Source organism: Mobula birostris, chromosome 9, assembly GCF_030028105.1.
Source record: "Mobula birostris isolate sMobBir1 chromosome 9, sMobBir1.hap1, whole genome shotgun sequence".
NCBI classification, from domain to species: Eukaryota; Metazoa; Chordata; class Chondrichthyes; order Myliobatiformes; family Myliobatidae; genus Mobula; species Mobula birostris.
This window is the reverse complement of record NC_092378.1, coordinates 63,380,642-63,405,109: the sequence shown is the minus strand read 5'-3', so window position 1 is coordinate 63,405,109 and position 24,468 is coordinate 63,380,642. Positions and strand designations below refer to the sequence as shown.

The following is a 24,468-nucleotide window of genomic DNA, read 5'->3' as shown; positions in this document are numbered from 1 at the left end:
GAACTCATGAACCATAGACACACACATAACATCCTGATGAAAGGGAAGGGTCTCGGCCCGAAACGTCGAATGTTCGTTCCCTCTTTAGATGCTGTGTTACTCACGATTTCCAGCATCTGTAGAATCTCTTGTGTTTGTGAACCGATGGGGATCCTGGAGCTGTAACTCCGTGCTGGGGACATACTGAAAGCTGAGTGTGGGGTGACGGGGCGCTGGAGCTGCAATGCCGTGCTGGGGATCTAACGGGAGCTGGAGAACCACCGGGGTTGGGAGGCAAGGTACTGAACCTGTAGCTCCAGGATGTGGGGTGGGGGGGGGGGGTCAAGCCTCGATTAGCTGCGGGTGAGTCGGCCTGACGGTGGAGGAGTTGTGTGAGACGGGGAGGGGGGCGGTGAAACAATGGCGATACGCTTCTGACGGGGAGGGAGTAGAATCAGCCGGCGGGTGGGGCCTGTAGGGAGCCGGGGAGGAAGAGAGATCGGCAGCGTCGGAGTTGGGAAGGGGTGGGAGGGTGGTGACGGCCGGGGAGGAGGAGCGTGCGGCGGCCGGGGGAGGGAGGGAGGGAGGGCGGGCCGGGCCGTGTCCCGGACGTGCAGCTCCGCGCTGGGACTGGCTCCTCCGCAGCCATTTTGTCCAACCACAGGCGACTCTGCGACCAACCAACCAGGGCTCCGGCTGCGCTTCAATAAGGTTTGTCGCCGCTCGGCCAATGATCGCTACCGGTGGCTCCGGGCTCGGCGCTTGAACCTGGCGGCCGCCTCCTGTCAGCCGAGCGGACGGCGGCAGCGCGGCTTGAGTCGCCGCTCCTTCTCACCTTTCCCCCCGCTTCAGTTTTACCGGAGCCCCGGGCCTCGTTCGCTCTCGCCTTTCCGACCGTCCCCCCCCTCCCAAATCTTCGCTTCCCGCTGCTCGGCCGCCCGCCGTAACTCGAGCTCGTGGTTTGGGTGGGCCCTGCACCAGTCGCCTTCGACCGCATGCCACCCCCGGGGCTCCAGCACTCACATCTTCTTTCCTTCCCCAGACTGTGAGGAGAGGGGGGCAGGCCCGAGGGGACAGGCCGGTCGCGAAACTGTGGAGGCGGGAATGAGAGACCGCGGTCCATAGGCCCGGAGCTGGGGCCTTGGACTGAGGGCAGGGGTTTAGTTTGAGGCGATGCCTGAATGGGAAGGCGTGAAGTGAAGGATAGGGATCCCCTGATGGGTAGGGAAAGAAGAGGATGGAGATCCCGTGTTGGGAGGGTGTGGAAGAGACGGATAGGGGGTCGTTGGAGGGGGTTGGGAAGAGAGGTAGCAAGCGAGAGAAAGGTTGTGAGTGGATAATAGGGAGCCGATGGGGGGGCGCAAAGGACAGGGAGTACGTGTACTTGTGTGTGTTTGGGAGAAAGGGGTGAGAGAGAACCTGTGGGGTGGAAAGAGGAGGATGGAGAGCCCATTGGAATGGGGTTGAGAGGAGGATGGGAAGCCCATGGGGACTGGGGTGGGATAGAAACAGTGGATGATGGGGAACCTGCAGAGGTTGAGGAGGTAGTGGTGGTGGGTGGGTGCGAGCCATTTGAAGGAGGGAAAAGCGGAGGGAGAACCTTTTGATTTTTATGTAGGAATAGCCAGTCAGTGTGGATTGTGAGGTATACTGAAGTGGAAGTGCATCCTAATTAAGAAAGTGGGGCTGTAAGGTAAATGGAAGGGGGAATCAAGGGGAGATGTGGTTAAGCACTGGGGAAAGAAGGTGTGCAGGAAGTGGGCAGCCTGGGGAGGGAGGGATGGAAGATGCAGATTGAATTGACTATTATTTGCATCCTTCATGTTCATGAGGAGTAAAAACAGGACATTCAGTTTAACATAGAAATACAGTTGTCCTGAATAGTGGGAAGTTCACATCTACAGATGCACTGGGCTGTCCGCACTGTTCTGCAGAGTCCTGTGATTGAGGGAAGTGCAGTTCCCATACCAGGCGGTGATGCAGCAAGTCAGGATGCTTTGTTTTGTTGCACTTTGTTAGGTTTTCCCCTTTGTTCCAAGCCCAATGAGAATGAGGTGGTAGAGTTAAGCCACATGATTCCCCTTTGGACTGAGTGAATATCACTAGCTCATTAGGGAGGTACCTGTGCCTTCAGCAGGTTCTAAGTTCTTATGCTCTCTGGCATTTTATTCTGCTTTGTAGTATCTACCTCTGTGCACCCTTACCGGTTTCAAATTGACGTGTGAAGTTTCAAGCTGAGTATGTACTTTACCTCACTGCTCACTCAAATGTGAACGAGCAGGTACAAATCGTGTTGCTGTTTTGTGATTAAAACTGACAATCTCATTAGGTTAGTTGTCAAAGTTGCCCCGAAGAAAGTTTTTTTAAAAAAGTAAAGCCCTGAATGTGTACATCCCCTTTGAGGATGTCACAAAATGCAAGCAATGAATAGCTACTGAATGTTGAAGTTGTGCAAGGCAAGTTCCAAAAAAATAAATTCATTGATGTTGGTCATACCCTCTGTTTTCTGTTTGTAACTAGGAGCAATTTAAAACTTGTGCTAACACTTGTGTGAAAGTTCAAATTGTGTGTGTGCTCGCAGAAGGATCAACAGATGAACCTACTGTACTTGGATTTCACTTTAATTAGGGCAATTGACATTGCTGCTTTTTTGTTCTTTTTATTACCAGGTGCTGTTTCAGCTTGCAAATGGTTGCCTGTGTCCAATTTAAATGAAGTTCAGTAAACTGAATGCTAAGGATAGAAATGAGCAGTTTATTTCATATCAGACACAAAATAAAATCAATTTGATTAGCTTCTGTTAAGCAAATATATATATGGGCAATCTAGGAAAGATGACAACTATATTGTGGACAACACACATCAAAGTTGCTGGTGAACGCAGCAGGCCAGGCAGCATCTCTAGGAAGAGGTGCAGTCGACGTTTCAGGCTGAGACCCTTCGTCCTGAAACGTCGACTGCACCTCTTCCTAGAGATGCTGCCTGGCCTGCTGCGTTCACCAGCAACTTTGATGTGTGTTGCTTGAATTTCCAGCATCTGCAGAATTCCTGTTGTTTGCGTTTTTAAACTATATTGTGGATATCATTTTCCTCGGTAGCATTCAACCATGAATTAACACTTGCTGCAACAGCAGTACATCATTGGGGTTTTGGCATCCACTGATCAATAATACTGAAAGTGTCAGTTACAACAAACAGGCCCAGTGACATATAACACCCTCAGTGGTGAATGCTTGTAGGTGCTTGATAAGATTCTAAATTATCTGCATAACCCCATGTTGGGTATGTTTTGTGTGAGATTCATGCAGTACCTGCCCTTTATACAATGACAGCTGTGTTAGTCAGCACATTTACATGTGGGAAAATCTCCTTTCAGTGTTTTGCAGGTGCCTAAGGAAGGGTGGAAAAATTGCTTTTAAGAAGAAATGAAAAATATTCCATTACTGTAATCAGAATCAGGTTTAATATCACTGGCATATGTCATGAACTTTGTTGTTTTGTGACAGCAATCCAGTGCAATAAAAACTGTGGATTACATGAAATATGTGTGTGTATATATAAAAATATAGTGAGGTAGCATTCCTGGGTTGGTTCATTGTTCAGAAATCTGATGGCGGAAGGGAAAAAGCTGTTGAGTTTGCCTGTTCAGGCTCCTGTACCTCCTTTCCGATGGTAGTAATAAGAGGGCATGTCCTGGGTGATGGATGACGCCTTTTCAAGGCGTTGCCTCTTGAAGAAGTCCTCGGTGGGGAGGTTAGTGCCCATGATGAAGCTGACAGAGTTTACAAACCTTTGCAGCTTTTCCCGATCCTGTGCATTGGCACCTCCAAACCAGACGGTGATGCGACCAGTTAGAATGCTCTCCACTTGTAGAAATTTGCTAGTCTTTGTTGACATTACCAAATCTCTTAATGAAATATAGCCGCTGTTGTACCTTTTCGCTATTTCAGAATATCCCAAAGTTCTCATAGTTATGACATGTTTTAACATTTTGTCACTGCAGTGAAGCCAGTATTGTTCATCCTGTGACTCAAGGATAGAGCAACAAATTGTGTAGCCCAGTGTCTACTTTTCAGAAACTTTGAATTTGTTTCTGCTCCTAAGCATATTGTAGACACTTTGTGAATTGCACAGAATTGTTTGAACTGTGCCCTGCACAGTGTGGAAGACTCACCTCCTATTTGCATATGAGAAGTGCATCTGTTTTGGGGTTCATTTCAAGCAATGTTCATTGTGTTCTGGGTAGGGCTGAATGGGGTGTCTCTGTGAATGTGTTTGTTTTGTTCCTGCTGTTTTCCTATGACAGCTAATCTGTGCTTAGTGTGGTCCCACACACATAAATGAAATCTGCCTGGTGATGACAATGGTGACAACACGAGAGACTGCAGATGGTGCAGTCTAGAGCAACAAACAATCTGAACAACTTCCTGGAGGGCCTCACTAGGTCAAGCAGCATCTGTGATGTGGGGGAGTGGGGTAGTGGTGGTGGTGGAAGGAATTAAGGAATTGATGTTTTGAGTCAAAACCCTGCATCAGGATGAATATGGAGGGTGGGGCGGGTAGGTAGATAGCCAGTGTAAATCAGTGGGAGGGGTGAGACAGGGACCTGTAGATGATGGGTGGACTGAGGAGGGTGAAAGATTATGAGCAGATGGAGCCATATAGGGGAGGAGGAGGGATAGAATTGGGAGACACAGTCAAGTGAACCTCACCTCCATGTAAATGGCTCCCTCTGCCTCTCATTTTTTTGGACCGCATCCACCTGCCTCTGCCTCCCAACCCACAACCTGGCTCCATTTGCCCGTTATCTTCAGTTCACCAATCACCTCTGCCTTCTGTACTGACTATCCTCCTCTCCACAATTAGTTCTGGTGGTGGAGGATTTCATCCTGAAGTCAACATTTCCTTCCCCCATTCCCCCGCCCCCCACAGGTGTTGTTCGACTGCTGACTTCATCCAGCGCACTATTTATTGCCTGCTTTAACGTCTCTTCCTCTGAACCACACAATGCTCCATCTCTCAACAATGCAGATCTTTCTTTGTAGGACACTGGGGTTTAAGCTAACCTTTGTGTTCTGATCTCTACTGTGGAGCTTTAACTCACATTTTCTGAACTTGACAAAAATAATTCCACAGGGCCACGACTGGAGAGCAGGAGAAACATTAGTGTATAATGTGATGGCCGTAGGCTCCACTGGCGATCCTGAGGCATTGGATAAATATGTAAAAAGCCAGAACTGGAAGAATAAATGTGGAGCCCTTCATGATTGTTAATTTACATTTTTTAATGAGCCTGTGTTGTTGAGACTAAGCTGCAACTGAAAACAGAACTTCCTCTGAAGTAGCACGTTTTACATTCTCCAGATGGCCTGATATGCTTTAATTACTTCTGAAATGCTGGATACAACCGTGCAAGAGCAGAGCAAAGACAATAGGATGGAAAATTTGTTTTGTGGTATCATTTGAGCAATTGACTGGGTGATTTCTGCCTACTTAATAAAGCCAGGGGAACGTTAGCATCTCCCAGGTCATCTGAATGTTTGTTGGTTCAGTGACTCGATAGCTGTTTCTGGACAGTTTGTAAACATGAGCTTTGGATTGTGCCATTTGTAAAAGAGAGTCACAAATGTACAGAAAAGGAATTTTGGGAGAAACTTTGCCAAGAGAATGTGGAACCTGGATGAACACATGTAAGAAAGAATAAGTCACCATTCCTGATAGGTCGGGTTGAAAAGGGTGAGAGGAAACTCAAGTTCGACTTGCCTACTGCTATGGCCAATTAAGCAGGGTAGCTTGTGCTTGCACTGCATGTTTTATGTAGATAATTTTGATGCACCTGCTGTAACAGCTCAGTGTGGAGACTGAGGAGAACAGCTGGCCGGAAGTCCCTAAATATGTCAGCAAACTTAGATAGTTGAAGAAGACAGGCACCTGTAAACTGTTTTGGAATAATATTTCAGCAAATTTCTCTTGATAATACTGTAGTTTTGAAGGTTTCAATCTTTGTTAAATTATTATTTGTCAAATGTACATCAAAACGTACAGTGAAATGTGTCATTTGCATCAAATCAAATCAGCAAGGATTGCACTGGGCATCCTTGCTTCCAGTGTTAAAATAGCATGCCCCCCAACTCACTAACCTTAACTATGTCTTTATAATGTGGAAGAAAACCGGAGCACCCGGAGGAAACATACAAAATCATGGGAGAAATATACAGACAGCGGCAGGAATCGAACCCCGATCCTATAGCTGGCATTGTAAAGGGTTACGCTAACAGCTGTGCTGCTGCGCTGTACCGTATAATACAGTATGAGTCGTGGTTTGTTGTTCAGATGTTGTTTTAGATTGACTAAATAAGAAAATATTCAGTGTGAATTGAATTTGGTGGTATTCATTCCTAAACAGTGAATTGTTAGCACAGCTGAGTTTTATTTTAGTATTGCGGGGGAGAAAGAATGTTCTGGAAAGTAACACAGTAAAGGTTGTTACTTTCAGCTGGTTGGAAAATTTGCCTTACTTCTCTGCAATCTGTATTGAATTGGGTTATCCTTCCATACTTCTCTGTGGCATAGAATTCCACATATGTGACAATTATACTTACCTGCTAATGAACCTTGTGCTGAAGCATGAATGATAGAAAAATGGAGGGCTATGTAGAGGGAAAGATTAGATTGATCTTAAGAGTAGGGTGTAAGATTGACACCACATTGTGGCCTGAAGGGCCTGTAATGTAGTGTTCTGTGTTTAAAGTATTTTATGGGACAGAATTGAGCTGTGTTAATTTACAGCCACTTTTTGCAAGCATGTTTGAGATTCTGGATTTTTATCCTAGGCACTAACTCATTTAAAAGATCCCCTTCAAAGTGGAAAAGAATTTTAAGTTAGTATTGCTAACATTGGTTAATTTTGGTTTATTGTAGAAGGTTGACTTGTTTGCCTCACTTTGAAGCCAAATGTTTCCATTTGAAGTCTAAATCACCAAATCTGGTGTTTATTCTAATTTCTTAATCATTTTAGTTGCAGTATGAAGAGTTTCAGGTAAAGTTTTCCAATCACCAAGTGAGGTAGTTATCAGTAAGCTAAAATAGAAAATATTGGAAACATATAGCAGGTTTGTCAACGTCAGTCTCTTGTTCCTAAAAGCACTCATCTTGAAAATATTTCATTGGTGTTGAAATTTGAACTGGATATGACCTGTAGTCTCCGTGGCCACTTTATTAGGTACACCTGTATACCTTGTTAATGAAAATATCTAATCAGGCAATTATGTGGCAGTAACTTAGTGCATAAAAGCATGTAGATATGATCAAGTGTTTCAATTGTTCTTAAGACCAAACATCAGAAGGGTGAAGAAATGTGATCTAAGTGGCTTTGACCGTGAAATGATTTTTGGTGCAAGATGGGGTTGTTTGAGTATCTCAGAAATTGCTGATCTCCTGGGGTATTAAACCATAAGATCAGAATTAAGCCATGCAGCCCATCAAGACTGCTCTGCCATTTCATGACTGATCCATTTTTCCCTTTCAACTCCATTCTCCTGCCTTCTCTTGGTAACTCTGACTAATCAAGAAACTATCAACTTCTGCCTTAAATACACACATTGACCTGACACTGCCAGTGGCAACAATTTTCACATATTCGCTACTGACTGACTCTATCTAGGCCTTTCAGCATTCAATAGGTTTCAATGAGATTCCCCTCATTCTTCTAAGTTCTAGCGAGCAGGCCCAGAGCTATCAAATGCTCTTCATATGATAACCCTAAAATTACCCTATCATTTTTGTGAACCACCTCTTTGATGTCAGCACATCCTTTCTTAGGTAAAGGGCCCAAAACTGCTCACAGTACTCCAAATGAGGCCTCACCTGTGTCTTATAAAGCCTCAGCATTACATCCTTACTTTTATATTCTAGTCCTCTTGAAATGAATGCTAACATTGCATTTGCCTTCCTCAACATCGAGTCAACCAGCAAGTTAACGTTTAGGGATCCTGCACAAGTCTCTTTGCATGTAGGATTTTGAAATTTTCTGCCCATTTAGAAAATGATCTATATTTTTATCCCTTCTACCAAAGTGCATGACCATACACATCCCGACACTGTATTCCATCTACCATTTCTGTGCCCATTCTGTTAATCTAAGTCCTTCTGCAGTCTCAAAACTCTCTGCCTCTCTATCTTCATAACATCCACAAACTTGGCCACAAATCCCCTGTGGAACACGATTAGACACCGGCAGACAACCAGAAAAGACTTTTATTCCCACTTTGCCTCCTGCTAATCAACCAATGTTATATCCATGCTAGTGTCTTTCCTGTAATACCATGGGCTCTCATCTTGTTAAGCAGCCCTGTGTGGCACCTTGTCAAAGGCCTTCTGAAAATCCAAGTGTGCAGCATCCATTGATTCTCCTTTGTCTATCATGCTTGTTATTTCCTCAAAGAATTTTCTAGTGGATTTGTCAGGCAAGATTTTCCCTTAAAGAAACCATGATGACTTTGGCCTATTTTATCATGTGTCTCCAAGTACCTGAGACAGTCAACTCCAACATCTTTCCAACCATTGAGGTCAGGCTAAAATTCTGCCCTTATGTCTTATTATCTTATAGGATATGGCAAGAAGCCAGGTGTTGAGTGGGATCCAGGAATGGCGGAGCAGACTTGATGGGCTGAATGGCCTAATTCTCCTATGTCTTCTGGTCTTGTAGACTAACCGACCTATAATTTCCTTTCTTCTGCCTCCCTTCTTGAAGAGTTGAAGTAACATTTTCAATTTTCCAGTCCTTCGGAATCAAACTGATATCTGGTAATGCTTGGAAGATCACTACTAATGCTTCCACAACTCCCAGCCACCTCTTTCAGAACCCTGGGGTGTAGGCCATCTGGTCCAGGTGACTTATCCACCTTCAGACCTTTCAGCTTCCCAAACACTTTCTCCCTAGTAATAGCAGTTACTTTCACTTCTCTGGCACTCATGAACTTCCGGCATTCTGTTAGTGTCTTCCACAGTGAAGGCAGATGCAAATTACTTGTATAGTTTATACGTTATTTCCTTGTTCCATATTACTACCTCTCCTGTGTCATTTTCCAGTGGTCTGATCTACTCTCGTCTCCCTTTTACTCTATATATACTGTATCTGAAAGATCTTTTGGTATCCTCTTTGATATTGTTAGCTAGCTTACCTTCATGTTTCCCCTTTTCACTCCTTAATGGCTTTCTTTTCTGTTGCCTTCTGATGGTTTTTAAAAGTTTCAAATCCTGTAACTTCCCACTAATTGTTGCTCTATGACAGGGGTCCCCAACCTTTTTTTTTACCGCGGACCGGTTTAATATTGACAATATTCTTGCGGACCGGCCGACGGGGGGTGGGGGGGGGTGGTTGGTGTTCAAGTTCAACAGTGCATGACAGGGAATGAGGAAAGGTGCAGCTGACTCATATCGTTTCATATTGCCAAATCATATTGTTTCCTCGCAGCCTGGTAGTTGGGGACCACTGCTCTATTATATGCCATTTCTTTTGCTTTTATGTTGATTTTGACTCCCCTTGTCAGCTTCTTTAAATTGTTATCTATTCTGCGCCTTAGAAATTTCAGACTTTAGCTTCTCCCTCTCAAATTGCAGGGTGAAGTCTATCATTATGATCACCACCTCCAGAGGGTTCCTTCACCTTAAGCTCCCTAATCAAATCCGATTCATTACTCAATACCCAATCCAGAATAGCCTTTCCCTTAGTGGGCTCAACCACAAGCTCTTCTAAGAAGCCATCTCATAGCCTTTCTACAAATTTCCCCTCTTGGGATCCAGCACCAATCTGCCTGCATATTCAAATCCCCCATGACTGTGGTAACATAGCTCTTTTGACATGCATTTTCTATCTTTCATTGTAATTTGTGGCCCACATCCTGTCTATTGTTCAGGAGCCTGTATAATACAACTCTCATCAGGGTCTTTTTACCCTTGCAGCTTTTTAACTACCCACAAGGCTTCTACATTTTTCAATCCTATATAATCTCTTTCAATTTTTAGCAATAGAGCCACCCCCCTGCCTACCTGCCTGTCTTTTTGATACAATATGTATTCTTGGATATTAAGCTCCCAACGATGATCTTCTTTCAGTCATGACTCAGTGATGCCCACAGTGTCATGCCTACTAACGTCTAACTGCACTGCAAGATCATCTACCTTATTCCGTGTACTGCATGCATTCAAATACAGCACTTTCAGTCATCACCCTTTTTGATTTTACCCCCATGTTACACTGCAACTCATCCCACTGATTGGAATTTTACCCTATTATCGTTTTCACAAACAACAATCTCTAGAGTTTACAGAGAATGGTGCGAAAAACAATAAAACATCCTGTGAGTGGCAGTTCTGTGGGCAAAAACGCCTTGTCAAAGGAGAATGGCCAGACTGGTTCAAGCCAACAGGAAAGGGACAGTAACTTAAAATAATCATGTATTACAACAGTGGAGTACAGAAGAGCATCTCTGAATGCACAGTACGTCGAACCTTCAAGTGGCAGCCTAAGGCCTCAAACATACGCTAAGTGACCACTTTACTAAGTACAGGAGTTAAAGCTATTTTTTGGGAAAAGAGAAAGAAGGAAAAAAGAACCCCTACTAACTAAAGCAAAAAAACCCAGCTTTTTTAAAATTATTATTATTGATACACTGTTTAGCTTGGTTAATAGTTTGACTATTATTATACATATTGATAAATTGACTTGATTATTTCAATGTATTTTTTGTTGTCGATTTTCAATAATTAATAATAAAAAGATTTAAAAATGTAGATGTAAGTACAGGAGGTACCCAATAAAGTGACCACGCAGTGTATATTCAGTTCTGACCTGAAACTCAAATTTGTTCCTTTTCTTTACAGCTATTTTGAATTTTCTGGGATGCTTTTCACCCTGTGTTACATTTTTTATAGAGTTGTATAGATGTGAATAGGTATGGAAGATCATGCAGGCATAAGAAAGCATATATTCTTTTTCCCAGGAAGGGTGTTTTATAAACAAGAGGTTATAGGTTTAAACTGAGGTGAGAGATTTAAAAAGGTCATTGGGGCAGCTTTCTTATGCAAAGGGTGACGCTTATTTGGAATGAGCTGTCAGAAATGGTGGTTGAGGTGAGCACATTATTACCATTTAGAAGTCACCTAGATAAGTGATTGGATAGAAGAGATTTAGAGAGCTATGGGTCAAATGCAACCAGATGAGACTAGTTCACTGGGCATGGATGATTTTGGGTGAAGGTCCTGTTTCTATGCTATACAGCTGATTGTGTTATAAAGTAGATTTCAGAAGGCCTGTTTTTTATTGGTGAAGGTACTTAGAAATTTTTTTATTAAAATAAATAATATGAAGTTAGAATTCACTGTAGGTTTTAAATTTGGGTATAGCTTTTGGCATGATGCTACTACAGCTCGGGGTGCTGGAGTTCAGAGTCCGATTCTGGCGTCCTATAAAGAGTCTGTGCATCATCCCTATAAATGTATAGGTTTCCTCCGGATGCTGTGGTTTCCTCCCACAGTCCAAAGACGTACCAGGTAGGTTAATTGGTTATTGTAAATTTTCTTGTGATTAGATTGGGGTTTAATCAGTGGGATGCTGGTAGTGAGGCTCAAAGGTCCAGAAGGGTCTATTCCACGCTATATCTCTAAATAAGTAAATTATAGTTTTTTAATAAAGTCATTCAACCATTGAGCATCATCACACCTCTGAATATTATCTTAACAATTCGCAGCAATTCAGTGTGACGTTAGAATAAAAACAAATGCAGAAAACACGTAGCTTGGTCAACATCCAAAAAACAATGTTTTAAATTTGTCGTTGTTATCACAACTTAGATTTTAATTTAGATAGTTTGCTAACGCGTAAACTTTGAAGGTGCTATTTCAGTGGCCAGCCTTTGCCACAACAGACTGTACAAATTAGTTGACCATTTTACAGAGCTGTTCAGTGATTAAAATGTTTCCTGTAAGCTTGTTAGATGTCAACAGAATAATGAAAATTAGTGTAGGCTTTGATTATGAAACAAATTTTACATCTTCAGCATACTCAAAGGAAAGGTTTATATGGGTCAAACATGAACATAGCTTAGATGGGTATCTTGGCCAGCATAGCCGAGTTACGCCAAATGGCCTGTATCCATGCATTGTGAGTCTATGGCATTGTTTTAAAATAAAAGCATTAGGGTTTACATATGAGGAGTGTTACATGGCTCTGGGCCTGTACTCACTGGAGTTTAGTAGAATGAGAAGGGATCTCATTGAAACCTATTGAATATTGGAAGGCCTAGATAGAGTGGATATAGAGAGGTTATTTCCAATAGTGGGGTAGTCTACTACCAGAGGGCACAGCCTCAGAATAGATGAACAATATGGAGAAATTTATTTAGCCAGAAGGTGGAGAATCTATGGAATTCATTGTCACAGACAGCTTTGGAGGCTAACTCAATCGGTATATTTAAAGCGGAAGTTGATAGGTTCTTGATTAGTCAGGACATGAAAGGTTACAAGGAGAATGGGATTGAGAGGGATGGTAATTTAGCTATGATGGAATGGCGGAGCAAACTCCATGGACTGAATGGCCTAATTCTGATCCTATGGAATATTTTGTTCTAAAGTACTTCAAGCAGACCATGTGAATTTTGATCAACTGACTGTAAGAGATTACAGTGTTTAATTCATACATTTTGGTTATTGACCTAGTTGCTGATTCTCATTTCAATGTAGGGAAATTGTGTCCAGTGATCACAATGTCATTAGTTTCAACATAATTATGGAGAAGGATAGGACTGGATCCAGGGTTAAGATTTTTGATTGGAGGAAGGCTAACTTTGAGGAGATGCGAAAAGATTTAGAAGGAGTGGATTGGGACAATTTGTTTTATGGGAAGGATGTAATAGAGAAATGGAGGTCATTTAAAGGTGAAATTTTGAGGGTACAGAAACTTTATGTTCCTGTTAAGTTGAAAGGAAAGATTAAAAGTTTGAGAGAGCCGTGGTTTTCAAGGGATATTGGAAACTTAGTTTGGAAAAAGAGAGATCTACAATAAATATCGGCAGCTTGGAGTAAATGAGGTGCTCGAGGAATATAAAGAATGTAAAAGAATCTTAAGAGAGAAATTAGAAAAGCTAAAAGAAGATATGTGGTTGCTTTGGCAAGTAAAGTGAAAATAAATCCAAAGGGTTTCTACAGTTATATTAATAGCAAAAGGATAGTGAGGGATAAAATTGGTCCCTTAGAGAATCAGAGTGGACGGCTATGTGCGGAGCCAAAAGAGATGGGGGAGATTTTGAACAATTTCTTTTCTTCAGTATTCACTAAGGAGAAGGATATTGAATTGTGTAAGGTAAGGGAAACAAGTAGGGTAGTTATGGAAGCTATGATGATTAAAGAAGAGGAAGTACTGGGGCTTTTAAGGAATATAAAATTGGATAAATCTCTGGATCCTGACAGGATATTCCCTAGGACCTTGAGGGAAGTTAGTGTGGAAATAGCAGGGGCTCTGACAGAAATATTTCAAATGTCATTAGAAGCGAGGATAGTGCTGGAGGATTGGCGTATTGCTCATGCTGTTCCATTGTTAAAAAAGGGTTCTAACAGTAAACCTAGCAATTATCGGCCTGTGAGTTTGATGTCAGTGGTGGGTAAATTGATGGAAAGTATTCTTAGAGATGGTATATATAATTATCTGGATAGACAGGGTCTGATTAGGAACAGTCAACATGGATTTGTGCATGGAAGGTCATGTTTGACAAATCTTACTGAATTTTTTGAAGGGGTTACTAGGAAAGTTGACGAGGGTAAAGTGGTGGATGTTATTTATATGGACTTCAGTAAGGCCTTTGAGAAGGTTCCACTCGGAAGGTTAGTTAGGAAGGTTCAATCGTTAGGTATTAATATTGAAGTAGTAAAATGGATTCAGCAGTGGCAGACGCCAGAGAGTAGTGGTGAATAACTGTTTGTCAGATTGGAGGCTGGTGACTTGTGGTGTGCCTCAGGGATCTGTACTGGGTCCAATGTTGTTTGTCATATATATATTAATGATCTGGATGATGGGGTGGTACATTGGATTAGTAAGTATGCAGATGATACTAAAATGGTGGAGTTGTGGATAATGAAATAGGTTTTCAAAGCTTGCAGAGAAATTTGAGCCAGTTAGAAGAGTGGGCTGAAAGATGGCAGATGGAGTTTAATGCTGATAAATGTGAGCTGCTACATTTTGGTAGGACTAATCAAAATAGGATATACATGGTATATGGTAGGGCATTGAAGAATGCAGTAGAACAGAGGGATCTAGGAATAATGGTGCATAGTTCCCTGAAGGTGGAATCTCACGTGGATATTGTGGTGAAGAAAGCTTTTGGTATGCTGGCCTTTATAAGTCAGAGCATTGAGTATAGGAGTTGGGATGTAATGTTGAAATTGTACAAGGCATTGGTAAGGCCAAATTTGGAGTATTGTGTACAGTTCTGGTCACCGAATTATAGGAAAGATGTCAACAAAATTGAAGGAGTACAGAGAAGATTTACCAGAGTGTTACCTGAGTTTAATCTAAGTTACAGAGAAAGGTTGAACAAGTTGGGTCTTTATTCTTTGGACCGTAGAAGGTTGAGGGGGGACTTGATAGAGGTATTTAAAATTATGAGGGGGATAGATAGAGTTGACGTGGATAGGCTTTTTCCATTGAGAGTAGGGGAGATTCAAACAAGAGGACATGAGTTGAGAGTTAAAGGGCAAAAGTTTAGGAGTAACATGAGGGGAAACTTCTTTATTCAGAGAGTGGTAGCTGTGTGGAATGAGCCTCCAGCAGAAGTGGATGAGGCAGGTTCGATGTTGTCATTTAAAGTTAACTTGGATAGCTATATGGATAGGAAAGGAATGGAGGGTTATGGGCTGAGTGCAGGTCGATGGGACTAGGTGAGAGCAAGAGTTCGGCATGGACTAGAAGGGCCGAGATGGCCTGTTTCTGCGCCATAATTGATATATGATTATATGGAACTATAATACACATGAGTACACCGTGTTTATGGCTGTCTGTTTTGTAAACTTAGTTTCCAATGTTTTAGTACTTTTGTTTTTAGGACTAGGTGTGGAAAAGGAAAAAATGTCCAGGACAAGACAATGCAGAAGGAAAATCTCAGCTGCTTGGAACTCTCCAGATATATTAAATTTGCATAACAAGCATGTTAAATCTTGCGTTTAAGGTTTAAGATTGCTGAAGTATTTATGTTATATCTTAAGTATTTCAACTGAAGTTGCACAATTATTTTTCTTTGAGCATAGGAGTTTTGCAGTTGAATGAAGTTGTTTATAGAGACTGTGAACCTAAGACTGGACTGCAGCAATTCCTCAGAGGTGACGTACTTCCAAAGAGATATTAAACAAAGCCCAGTCTTTTCTGTTAGACGTACATCCCATTGGCTGTGGTACTGTCTATGTGAATCTATTAGGTACTTGAATTAGTAACTGAATATGATTTCATTGTCAAAGCAGGCTAGGATGTGCTATTGAATTCTCTTGGTAACAGAAGTATAAGCTAGGTTTGGATTCAGATTTATTTATTGCATGTATATCAAAACATGCGTGTGTTATTCGTGTTAACAACCAACACACTCAAGGACATGCTGGGGGAAGCCTGCAAGGGTCACCACACATTCTGGCGCTAACATACCATGCCCACGATGTTTAGCAGACCGTCACAAGCAGCAACAATACAAAATAACAACAGAAAAACAGGCCTCTTTCCCTTCCTCTCACCTACTCTCACACACAGGCAAGCTTCCAACTCCAGGAAGCTTCTGGGCCTCCAGTCCTAGGAGTAGCCCATTTGTTCCCCCAAAGCCTGCTCCATCAATCAGAAAGATTGTGGTTGATTTAGATTGCAGACACTCCTTAATTTTTTTTCTCCTAATCCCTTTATTACTGAAACCTTTTATATCAGCATTAAGTTTGATTAATGACTCGGTTCTCTAGGGTAGAGAATTCTAAATATTTGAGACTTTCCTTATGATGGCCATATTTATCATATTTATTGAGTTCCATGCTTTCCACCCAATAGGGTGGCACGGTAGTTGATGTAATGCTGTTATAGCACCAGTGACCCAGCTTCAATTCTGGAGCTGTCTGTAAGGAGTTTGTACATTCTCCCCATGACCATGTAGCATTCCTTCAGCTACTCCGGTTTCGTCCCATATTCCAAAGATGGTACAGGTTAATAGGTTAATTGGTCACATGGCTGTAATTGGGCAGCATGGTCTGGAAGGGCCTGTTACCATGTCATATCTCTAAATAAATAAAATAGTAATCTATTGTAAGCACAAGTCATATCTCTCCTAGTCTGGCCTCGTTTCATGTTGTTTAGAGGAAAGTATTGCATATGTAATATCCTGGTTAAGATTTTTATGTTGTCGGTATTCCATTTTAGTAGTTCTGTAAGGCAGTCTGTTCTGCTTTCAACATGTTTGGGTTTGAGCTAAAGATAAGGGGCTATGTTGTTCAGCTTAGGAATGTTGTGTCAGCCAATCAGGATGGTGGAATTGGGAGAAGATTCTAGACAACACTGGGCAGAGAGATTTTTGTGATGGATACTGGTGTGGATCGAGGTCTTTTTTCCGGGAGCTGGGAGAAGACAGGAAGAAAAATGGCTGAAGATGCCATCCCTGTTGCACAAGGTGCTTTGTGCGGATGAATACCTTCAAGGAGGAAGGACCAGTACTTGTTTGTTTGAGATGGATTTCAAGCAACATTTGGAAGGTGGTGTGTGCTTTCACGCAGACCGTGGGTTCAGCATGGGAGATGAACTCCAACTTGTGTGCACATTTGGACTGGGTTAACTGTAATGGGCCCTTTTTATTTATTTTTTTCTTTTTCCTACTGTTGGATAAAGCTGATATATGTAAACATGTTTTCTCTATAATTATATGCAGTGTACGGTCTGTTATTTCTTGCTAACAGCTAATTGCATGGGGACAGTATTAACACAAATCGGGGTTTGGGTGACTGAGACATTCCATCTTCCCAGTTTTGGTGGGATCCAAGTCATACCTACCATAGACGTACGGAGTTTGAGGAAGGTGGTTTTCTCACTGCGAGGGGCTAACGAGCGGCATCTCTAGAGATGCCCAGTAAAGAGGAGTTTCATATATAAATCACTTAAATCTCATGGTTCAATTGCTGAAGCTGATTTTCTGATTTGCATCTTGCCTAGAAAAAGACTTGCACTTCCATGGCACCCTTTGTGTGCTTCCAGCATCTTAAATTCTATGTAAACTGCATCAGTATTTTTGAACAGTGTTTATTGGTGTGATGCAGGAGTTGCTATATATTACACGTGCGTTGCAAGCTTTCCACAAATATCAATGTGCTAATAACAAGATGATTTTTTTTTGTGATAGTGATTCAGAGAGGAATAATGGCGAGGTTACCTCAGGTAACTTTCGCATTCCCCTTCAGGACAGCACTATATATAGGATGTTTTACATTCACATCAAAAAGCAGAAAGGACCTTGGTTTAAGGTGTCATTGGGGAGATGAGTAAACTTCAGTACAGTATTGATGTAGCAGTCTTGATCGTGGTGCTAATGTTTCTGTCGTGGGACTAGAACCTATAATCTTCAGAAGCAGGGTCAAGGCAGCTAAAAGCTGAGTCCCAACTGATGCTTAGTGAGCACAATGTTTAAATTTGAAGATAAATAATACATAACAATATTTTTGGATCATGATTGGTCCATAACTTGCATATAGCTATATAGTTGATTTAGAGCATACAAAACATAGAATAGTAAAGCACTGGAACAGGTCCTATAGCCCATGATGTTGTATTGAACTAATTCACAAGTATTTAATGCCTAACTGAATTAATCCCTTCTGCCTACATAATGTCCATACTCTTCCATTCTCTGAGCAGAAATGTTATAGAAATCTCTCTAGGCAGAGGTTTGCAGAAATAACATGCATTTGGGAGTAGTTTCAACATATAGGTGCACTTTCCTTACGGAAAGCAGGGGTTAGATTATTGTATCTGACCTTTCTTCAATATTACAGATGGATGGGGACAGTTCCACCACAGATGCTACCCAGTTAGGAATCGCAGGTGATTACATCAGTGGAAGCCACTATGTGCTACAATCTCATGAAGGTAAGAAGTTACTACAATTAGAAACACAACTAAAATTCAGTGACTTTCCTCCAAAGCATATCTAGCAGAGAGTCACAATGCATTTTGCCATATAAACATCTGTATTGTGGTGCTGGTTTGGGGGGATTTGAGATGGGGCAGGGAATGAGCTGACACTGTTTTACTACTTTGTGGTCATTGATATTTTTCTCATCACGACTACCATCCAGCAGAGACTAAGTAAGCAGTTGTCGAAGGACTGTTATCCATCACTGTTTGGACAGGTTGAAGGATTCAATGCAGGGTTTTTTTTTTAACCTTGTGACCTCCCCTATATTTGAGAAAAAAACCTGATTTAAAATTTGCTTTTCATTGCACCAGCATGTCAAGGTTCCTATGGTAGTGTAGTGGTTAGTGCAATGCTGTAACAGCTCAGGTTGTCAGAGTTCGATTCTAGTGTCCTCTGTAAGAAAGCTTGTATGTTCTTTCCATGAGCGTGTGGACCCACAGTCCAAGGGCATACTAATTAGTAGGTTAATTGGACTGTATTTAGGCCAAGGTTAATGGGTGGGTTATTGAATAGTTGCGGCTCTTTGGGCCAGAAGGGCCCGTTCTACGCTGCATGTTTACAATATAATCACGAAGTATAGTCATCACTGTAGTGCAGGAAATCCTGCAGCCAGTATCATACAAATGGTAACACAATAATGACCAGGTCATTTAGTTTGGTACTGATGACTGAGGGATGAAGATTGCCTTAGGAAAAGGCGGCAAATAAGTATTTTAGTGCTGCTAATACAAAGAAATTGCAATGTTGATGAAAATAACTGTTTTTGCCCAAAAAGGGAAATAGAATCTTTTGCAGCTATGTTGAAAAAAAGTATAAAGAATTTTAATTTAACATCTCCTTGGGAAAACAGTGCCCTCATCAATACAATATGCCTCAATACAACATGATCATCAGCCTGGTTCCTGAATTCAGATGAAGCTCTAACATATGCTGTTGTCATAGTAGCGCAGGCAAAAGAAATTCTATGGTATGGTAAACCATTCAAAAGGGACCTGCTTCTGTTTCGTCGTTCTTAATATAAAGTAAGTTCACAATAGTGATATGATATCTGTGACCAAATCAGCACCCCATTGACCAAGTATTTACAAATCCAAACTGAGCTATGGATTTGAGAGGCAGGGCAAGTGGGAAATTTTCAAGAGAAAATAGCCACATATTCCATCAGGTTTTTTATTTGTTACTTGCATTTTGTCTTTAAAAACAAAAAAAAAAGTTTGGTTATTAGATGTGGCTGGTTTAACTGTTTGAAAACCACTTCTTTAGAAAAATGCTAATGTTTGAAATGTCCAGAAAAGGCTAATTGGTACAGAGGATGAATGATACTGACATTTCACCATTACTACCTATATTGACTCCAACTCAAACAACGGGATTGAAAAGTCTGTCTTGTGACTGCTTGGAATCTACATAAAGGACATCAGACATTACAGCACAGCATAAGCCCTTCAGCTCACAATGTTGTGAAAACCTTTAAACCTACCCTATGATTAATCTAAACCTTTCCTCCCACATAGTCCTCTATTTTTCTATCTAAGACTCATTTAAGTGCCCTTAATGTATTTGCCTCTGCCACCAACCCTGGCATTGTGTTCCACACACCCACCACTGTCTGTGTAAAAAAAAAAAGTAAAATACCTCTGACATTGTCCCTGTACGTTCCTCCTCTGACTGTCCACTCTCTCTATGCCTCTTATCATGTTATATACCTCACTAGAGGTAGCTGTCATCCTCCTTTGCTCCAAAGAGAAAAACCCTAGCATGCTCAACCTATCTTCATAAGGTATACTCTCTAATCCAGACAACATTCTGGTAAATCTCCTTGTACCCTCTCTAAAGCTTCCACATCCTTCCGATAATGAAGTGACCAGAATAGAACACAATACTCCAAGTTTGGTCCAACCAGAGTTTTATGGGCCTGCAACATTACCTCGTGGCTCTTGAACTCAATCCCCCAGCTAATGAAGGCCAACACACCATACACCTTAACCACCCAGGCAACTTGCATAAAATGAGCTTGGCTACCTTCACTTAGTTGACAGTGATTATTAGTCAATGTTATTAAACAGCTTTAAGTTGACTTGGATAAGTAGTTAGGTGGCAAAGAAACTTTTTAAGATCTAAGCTACTTTTCTAAGGACCCCTGTATCCTGTACATGACAGTGACATTGATCATTATGTGTTCTTCACAATGAAATTAGCCATCCTGTATGGAATGAGAAGAGGAGACATGTAGAGTCATACAGTGTGAAAACAGGTCCTTTAGCCGACCAGGTCTGTGCTGACATGTGCCCTATTTGTACAGTAATCCGATACTACTCTCCCAGATTTCTACCGAGATCTCCCTAGATTCTACTATTGCACACACACGAGGGCCAGTGTACAGTGATCAGTTAACCCAACACCAAGCATGTCCTTTGGGATGTGGGAGGAAAGCAGGACCCCCAGGGGAAACCTCTGCAGCGACACAGACAGCACCAGAGGTCAGGATTGAACCTAGGTCACTGGTGCTGTAAAACAGTAGCTGTGTCATTATGCCTCCTCATGCGTAGAGCTTTTGTCAAAGCTTCAGAATGATTACTGAAATAATGTATCTGTGGTGTGGTGATTGGCTACAAATGTATGAAAAGTCTAGGAGATACAGTGATAGTTCTTTGAGAAGAAAGAGTTATTAGGAGAGTCTTTTAAGGTAGGATTTCATCATATGATGATGGCACAGTGAATGTACCATCCCAGGAGAGGAAGTAACTTGAGACACATTGATTTTAATTGGAATGAGGATTTTTCCAGATAATGGATAGGAATGTAACTACCTGGAAAAAGTAGTGAAAGCAAATTTAATTATAACTTTCTCAAAATGCAGCTTAACATGAAAAGGGAAAAAGATTTGCATGATGAGGAAAGAACCTGACTTTGGGAACAGCTCTTGTACAGGCAACATGAACTGGATAATTCCAATTTCAACTGAATCCTGAACCCTTGAGTTGTCGAAGAATTGTTTGTCAGCTGAGTGGCTTTGTTTCAGGGGACGCGGATGAGGCGCTCGTAGAACACGACGACACGAATGGCTCCAAGGAGTCTTACAGGGAGCAGGATATCTATCTCCCGATTGCCAACGTCGCTCGGATAATGAAATCAGCAGTTCCTGCAACAGGGAAGGTAGTGTATAATTTTACCTCTTAACAAATTTATAACAAGCCCTCCACTAAGAGTTGTTATACTCCTCATCTCATTTCAACCACTGGAATTGTTAGGGTCAAAGTAAATAAGTGGTAATTCAGTATAGAAGAACAGGTAGTTAATTCACTATGGTGAGAGGGGCTCAAAACATTGAGATATTTTTATTCATTTCATGATTGAGTTCTTCTTTGATTATATAGTAATTTGTTTTTCCTGTAGCCACATTAAGGTAATTGCAACTGACTTCAGTGCCAGCCAAGCTAATTACATTTGCCTGTGTTTCCTATCCATATTGTGAGCCGCTTATCTAAGGAATAATGTGCTGACATTGTAGTGGGTCCAGTGGAGAATCACAAGAATGATCCCAGGAATAAAAGAGCATGAGGAGCATTTGATGGAACTGGGCCTGTACTCGCTAGAGATTAGAGAAGAATGAGTGAATCTCATTGAAACCTATCGAATATAGAAAGAGTTAGAGAGAGTGGATGTGGAGAGGATGTTTTGTATACTGGGGAAAATCTAGGATTAGAGAACACAGCCTAGGAGTAGAAAGATGGCCCTTTAGACCAGAAATGAAGAGGAATTTCTTTAGTCAGTGGGTGGGGAATCTGTGGAATTTATTGCCACAGATGGCTGTGGAGGCTATCATTGGGTATATTTAAGGTGGATATTGTTAGTCCTTGATTAGTAAGGTGTCAAAGTTTAAGGGGAGAAGCCAAGAGAATAGGGTTGAGAGGGTTAATAAATCAGCCATAATGGAGTGGCAGAGCAGATTCAAAGGGCCAAATGGCCTAATTCTGCTCCTATGTCTTATACTCTCATTCCTGTCCAAATGTCTTTTAAATGTACCACTTCCTCTATCAGCTTTGTGGGAAAAAGTTGTGCCTCCTTTAAATCTTTCCCCACTTAACAAACCTATGCCCTCTAGTTTTAGACTGCCCTACCCTAGGAAAATAAGATAAAGAGGATTGATTCTTGTTGGATGCATGGTTGTGAATCAGAAGAAGCAGGTTGGTCAAAGAACTAATGGTGACATGAGTGTGTTTTATTTCCCATACCAGACCTGGTTGATGTCTCAATTCACTAGAAAAAAGAAGGTGCTAGTAGAAGTTCATTTGTAGCTTTCCACAGGAAACTGGAGGGGTAATTGACAAGACTTTTGCAGAAAGTGCTGGGGATTGGAGCAGAGTGGACTGGCCTTCCAGAAATGTCCAGCAGTTGGAGAGTTAATTGTCACTTTGTCATCTATAACTATTCTGTAACTTCAGTGCTGGTAGCAGATCTATCGCCTCCTGATATTCCTTTCTTTACTGCCACCATTTCCTTTATAAAATCACATTCTACGTTTAGCAACAGCTTTCACACATAGCAAATGTTTTAAGAACAGCTTCTACCCCTCTGCCATCAGATTTCTGATTGGACAATGAGCTAACTCTTGAACACTACCTCTAATTTTGCTCTCTTTTTGCACTACTTATTTAATTTATTTATATATATTTTTGTTTTTGTAATTTATTGTATTTTTATGTATTGCACTATAGTGCTGCCACAAAACAACAAGTTTCATGACATCTCAGTGATATTAAATCTGATTCTGAAAATCTTTTCAACCCTAACATCTGTTTCTCAAGCATTCAGTCATCCCTCCAAACTTCTTCCATTCAGGTTTACTCCAATCAGGCAAGATGGAAGTCCGTCTTCAAAGGTCAAAGTAAATTTATTGTCAAAATACATATACATCACTATATACAACCCTGAGATTCATTGTCTGTGGGCATTCACAGTACATACAAAGAAACATAAGAAAATCAATGAGAGGCCTCACACATTAAGATCGACAAACAAGCAATGTGCAGAAGACAAACTGCAAATACAAAAGTGAAAAATAATCAAAATAATAACAATAAATAAACAATAAATATCAAGAACATGAGGTGAAGAGGCTTGGAAAGTGAGTCCTTAGGTTGTGGGAACAGTTCAGCATTGAGGTGAGTGAACTTGTCCTCACTGATTCAGGATCCGGAGGGTTGAGAGGTAGTAATTGTTCCTGATCTTGCATATGAACTGACCATTTGTACAGTTCCTGATTATGAAAGAATTTTTTAAGAAAACATGGTTTAAGCGCATTAGAACATAGAACAATAAAGAACAAGAACAGGTCTTTCAGCCCATAATGCTGGTGAAATAATTCAGTTAATGATATCTAATTAAAGTAATCCCTTTTGCCAGCACATAGTCCATATCCATGAATTCTCTGCATTGACTTTTTATTCCCAATTTTGAGTGCAGTAAATATTTTTGAAGTGCAGTCACTATTATGTAGACAAACTACTTCAGATATTCTGTAGGGATGGTTCCCCTCCAAAGAACAAATGGCTAAGCAGATAATCGCTTTTTGATGGTACTGGCAGGGGCTGAATGTTGGGAACGAAGCTGGAGATCTCCATATACCTCCTCAGGTATTGTCATGCAAGGTTTTAATTTAACTTTAATCTTTAATGAACCCAGTTCCCTGACCAGTTTGACTTGGCACATTATGATGTAAATGCAAGATGATTTTGATGCAAGATGTGAAATAAAGTCAAAATGATGGAAACGCTCAACAGATCAGGCAGTAACTGTGGAGGGAAAAACAGATACACCTCAAAGTTCAAAGTAAATTTACTAGCAGCTCACATATATGTACCATAAATTGCTTTAAGATTCATTTTCTTGCAGGCATTCACAGTAAAACAAAAAATACAACAGAATCAATGAAAAATTACACACAAAGACTGACATATAGCCAATGTGCAAAAGAAAACAAACTGTGCTGAGGACATGAGTTATAGAGTCCTTGGAAAAGAGTCTGTAGATTGTGGGATCAGTTCAGAGTTGTTGTTAGCCATATTGGTTCAGAAACCTGATGGTGGAAGGGTAATAACTGTTCCTGAACTTGTTGGTGTGTGACCTAATGCTCCTGTACCTCCTTCCGGATGGCAGCAACAGGAAGAGAAGATAGACACAATTTTGCTCAATGAGCACTCGTTGCAAGTGATTTTTTTAATACAAAATGTAACTGCTGTTGTCATACATTCTACTGCCAGAAACATACTGGAATCCCCAGAATTAG

General features: G+C 41.3%; 1 protein-coding gene across 1 annotated transcript in view; it reads left to right on the top strand.

Annotated features, from left to right (window-relative positions):
• The first annotated feature begins 579 nt into the window (after positions 1-579).
• LOC140202807 (nuclear transcription factor Y subunit beta-like) overlaps positions 580-24,468 on the top strand; it is a 34,016-nt gene continuing 10,127 nt past the window's right edge. Inside the window, exons 1-3 of the mRNA XM_072268182.1 lie at positions 580-690; positions 18,037-18,130; positions 21,202-21,335. Of these exons, the coding sequence (XP_072124283.1) occupies positions 18,037-18,130; positions 21,202-21,335 (228 nt within the window). The 5' untranslated portion in view covers positions 580-690. The remainder of the gene's footprint in view (positions 691-18,036; positions 18,131-21,201; positions 21,336-24,468) is intronic.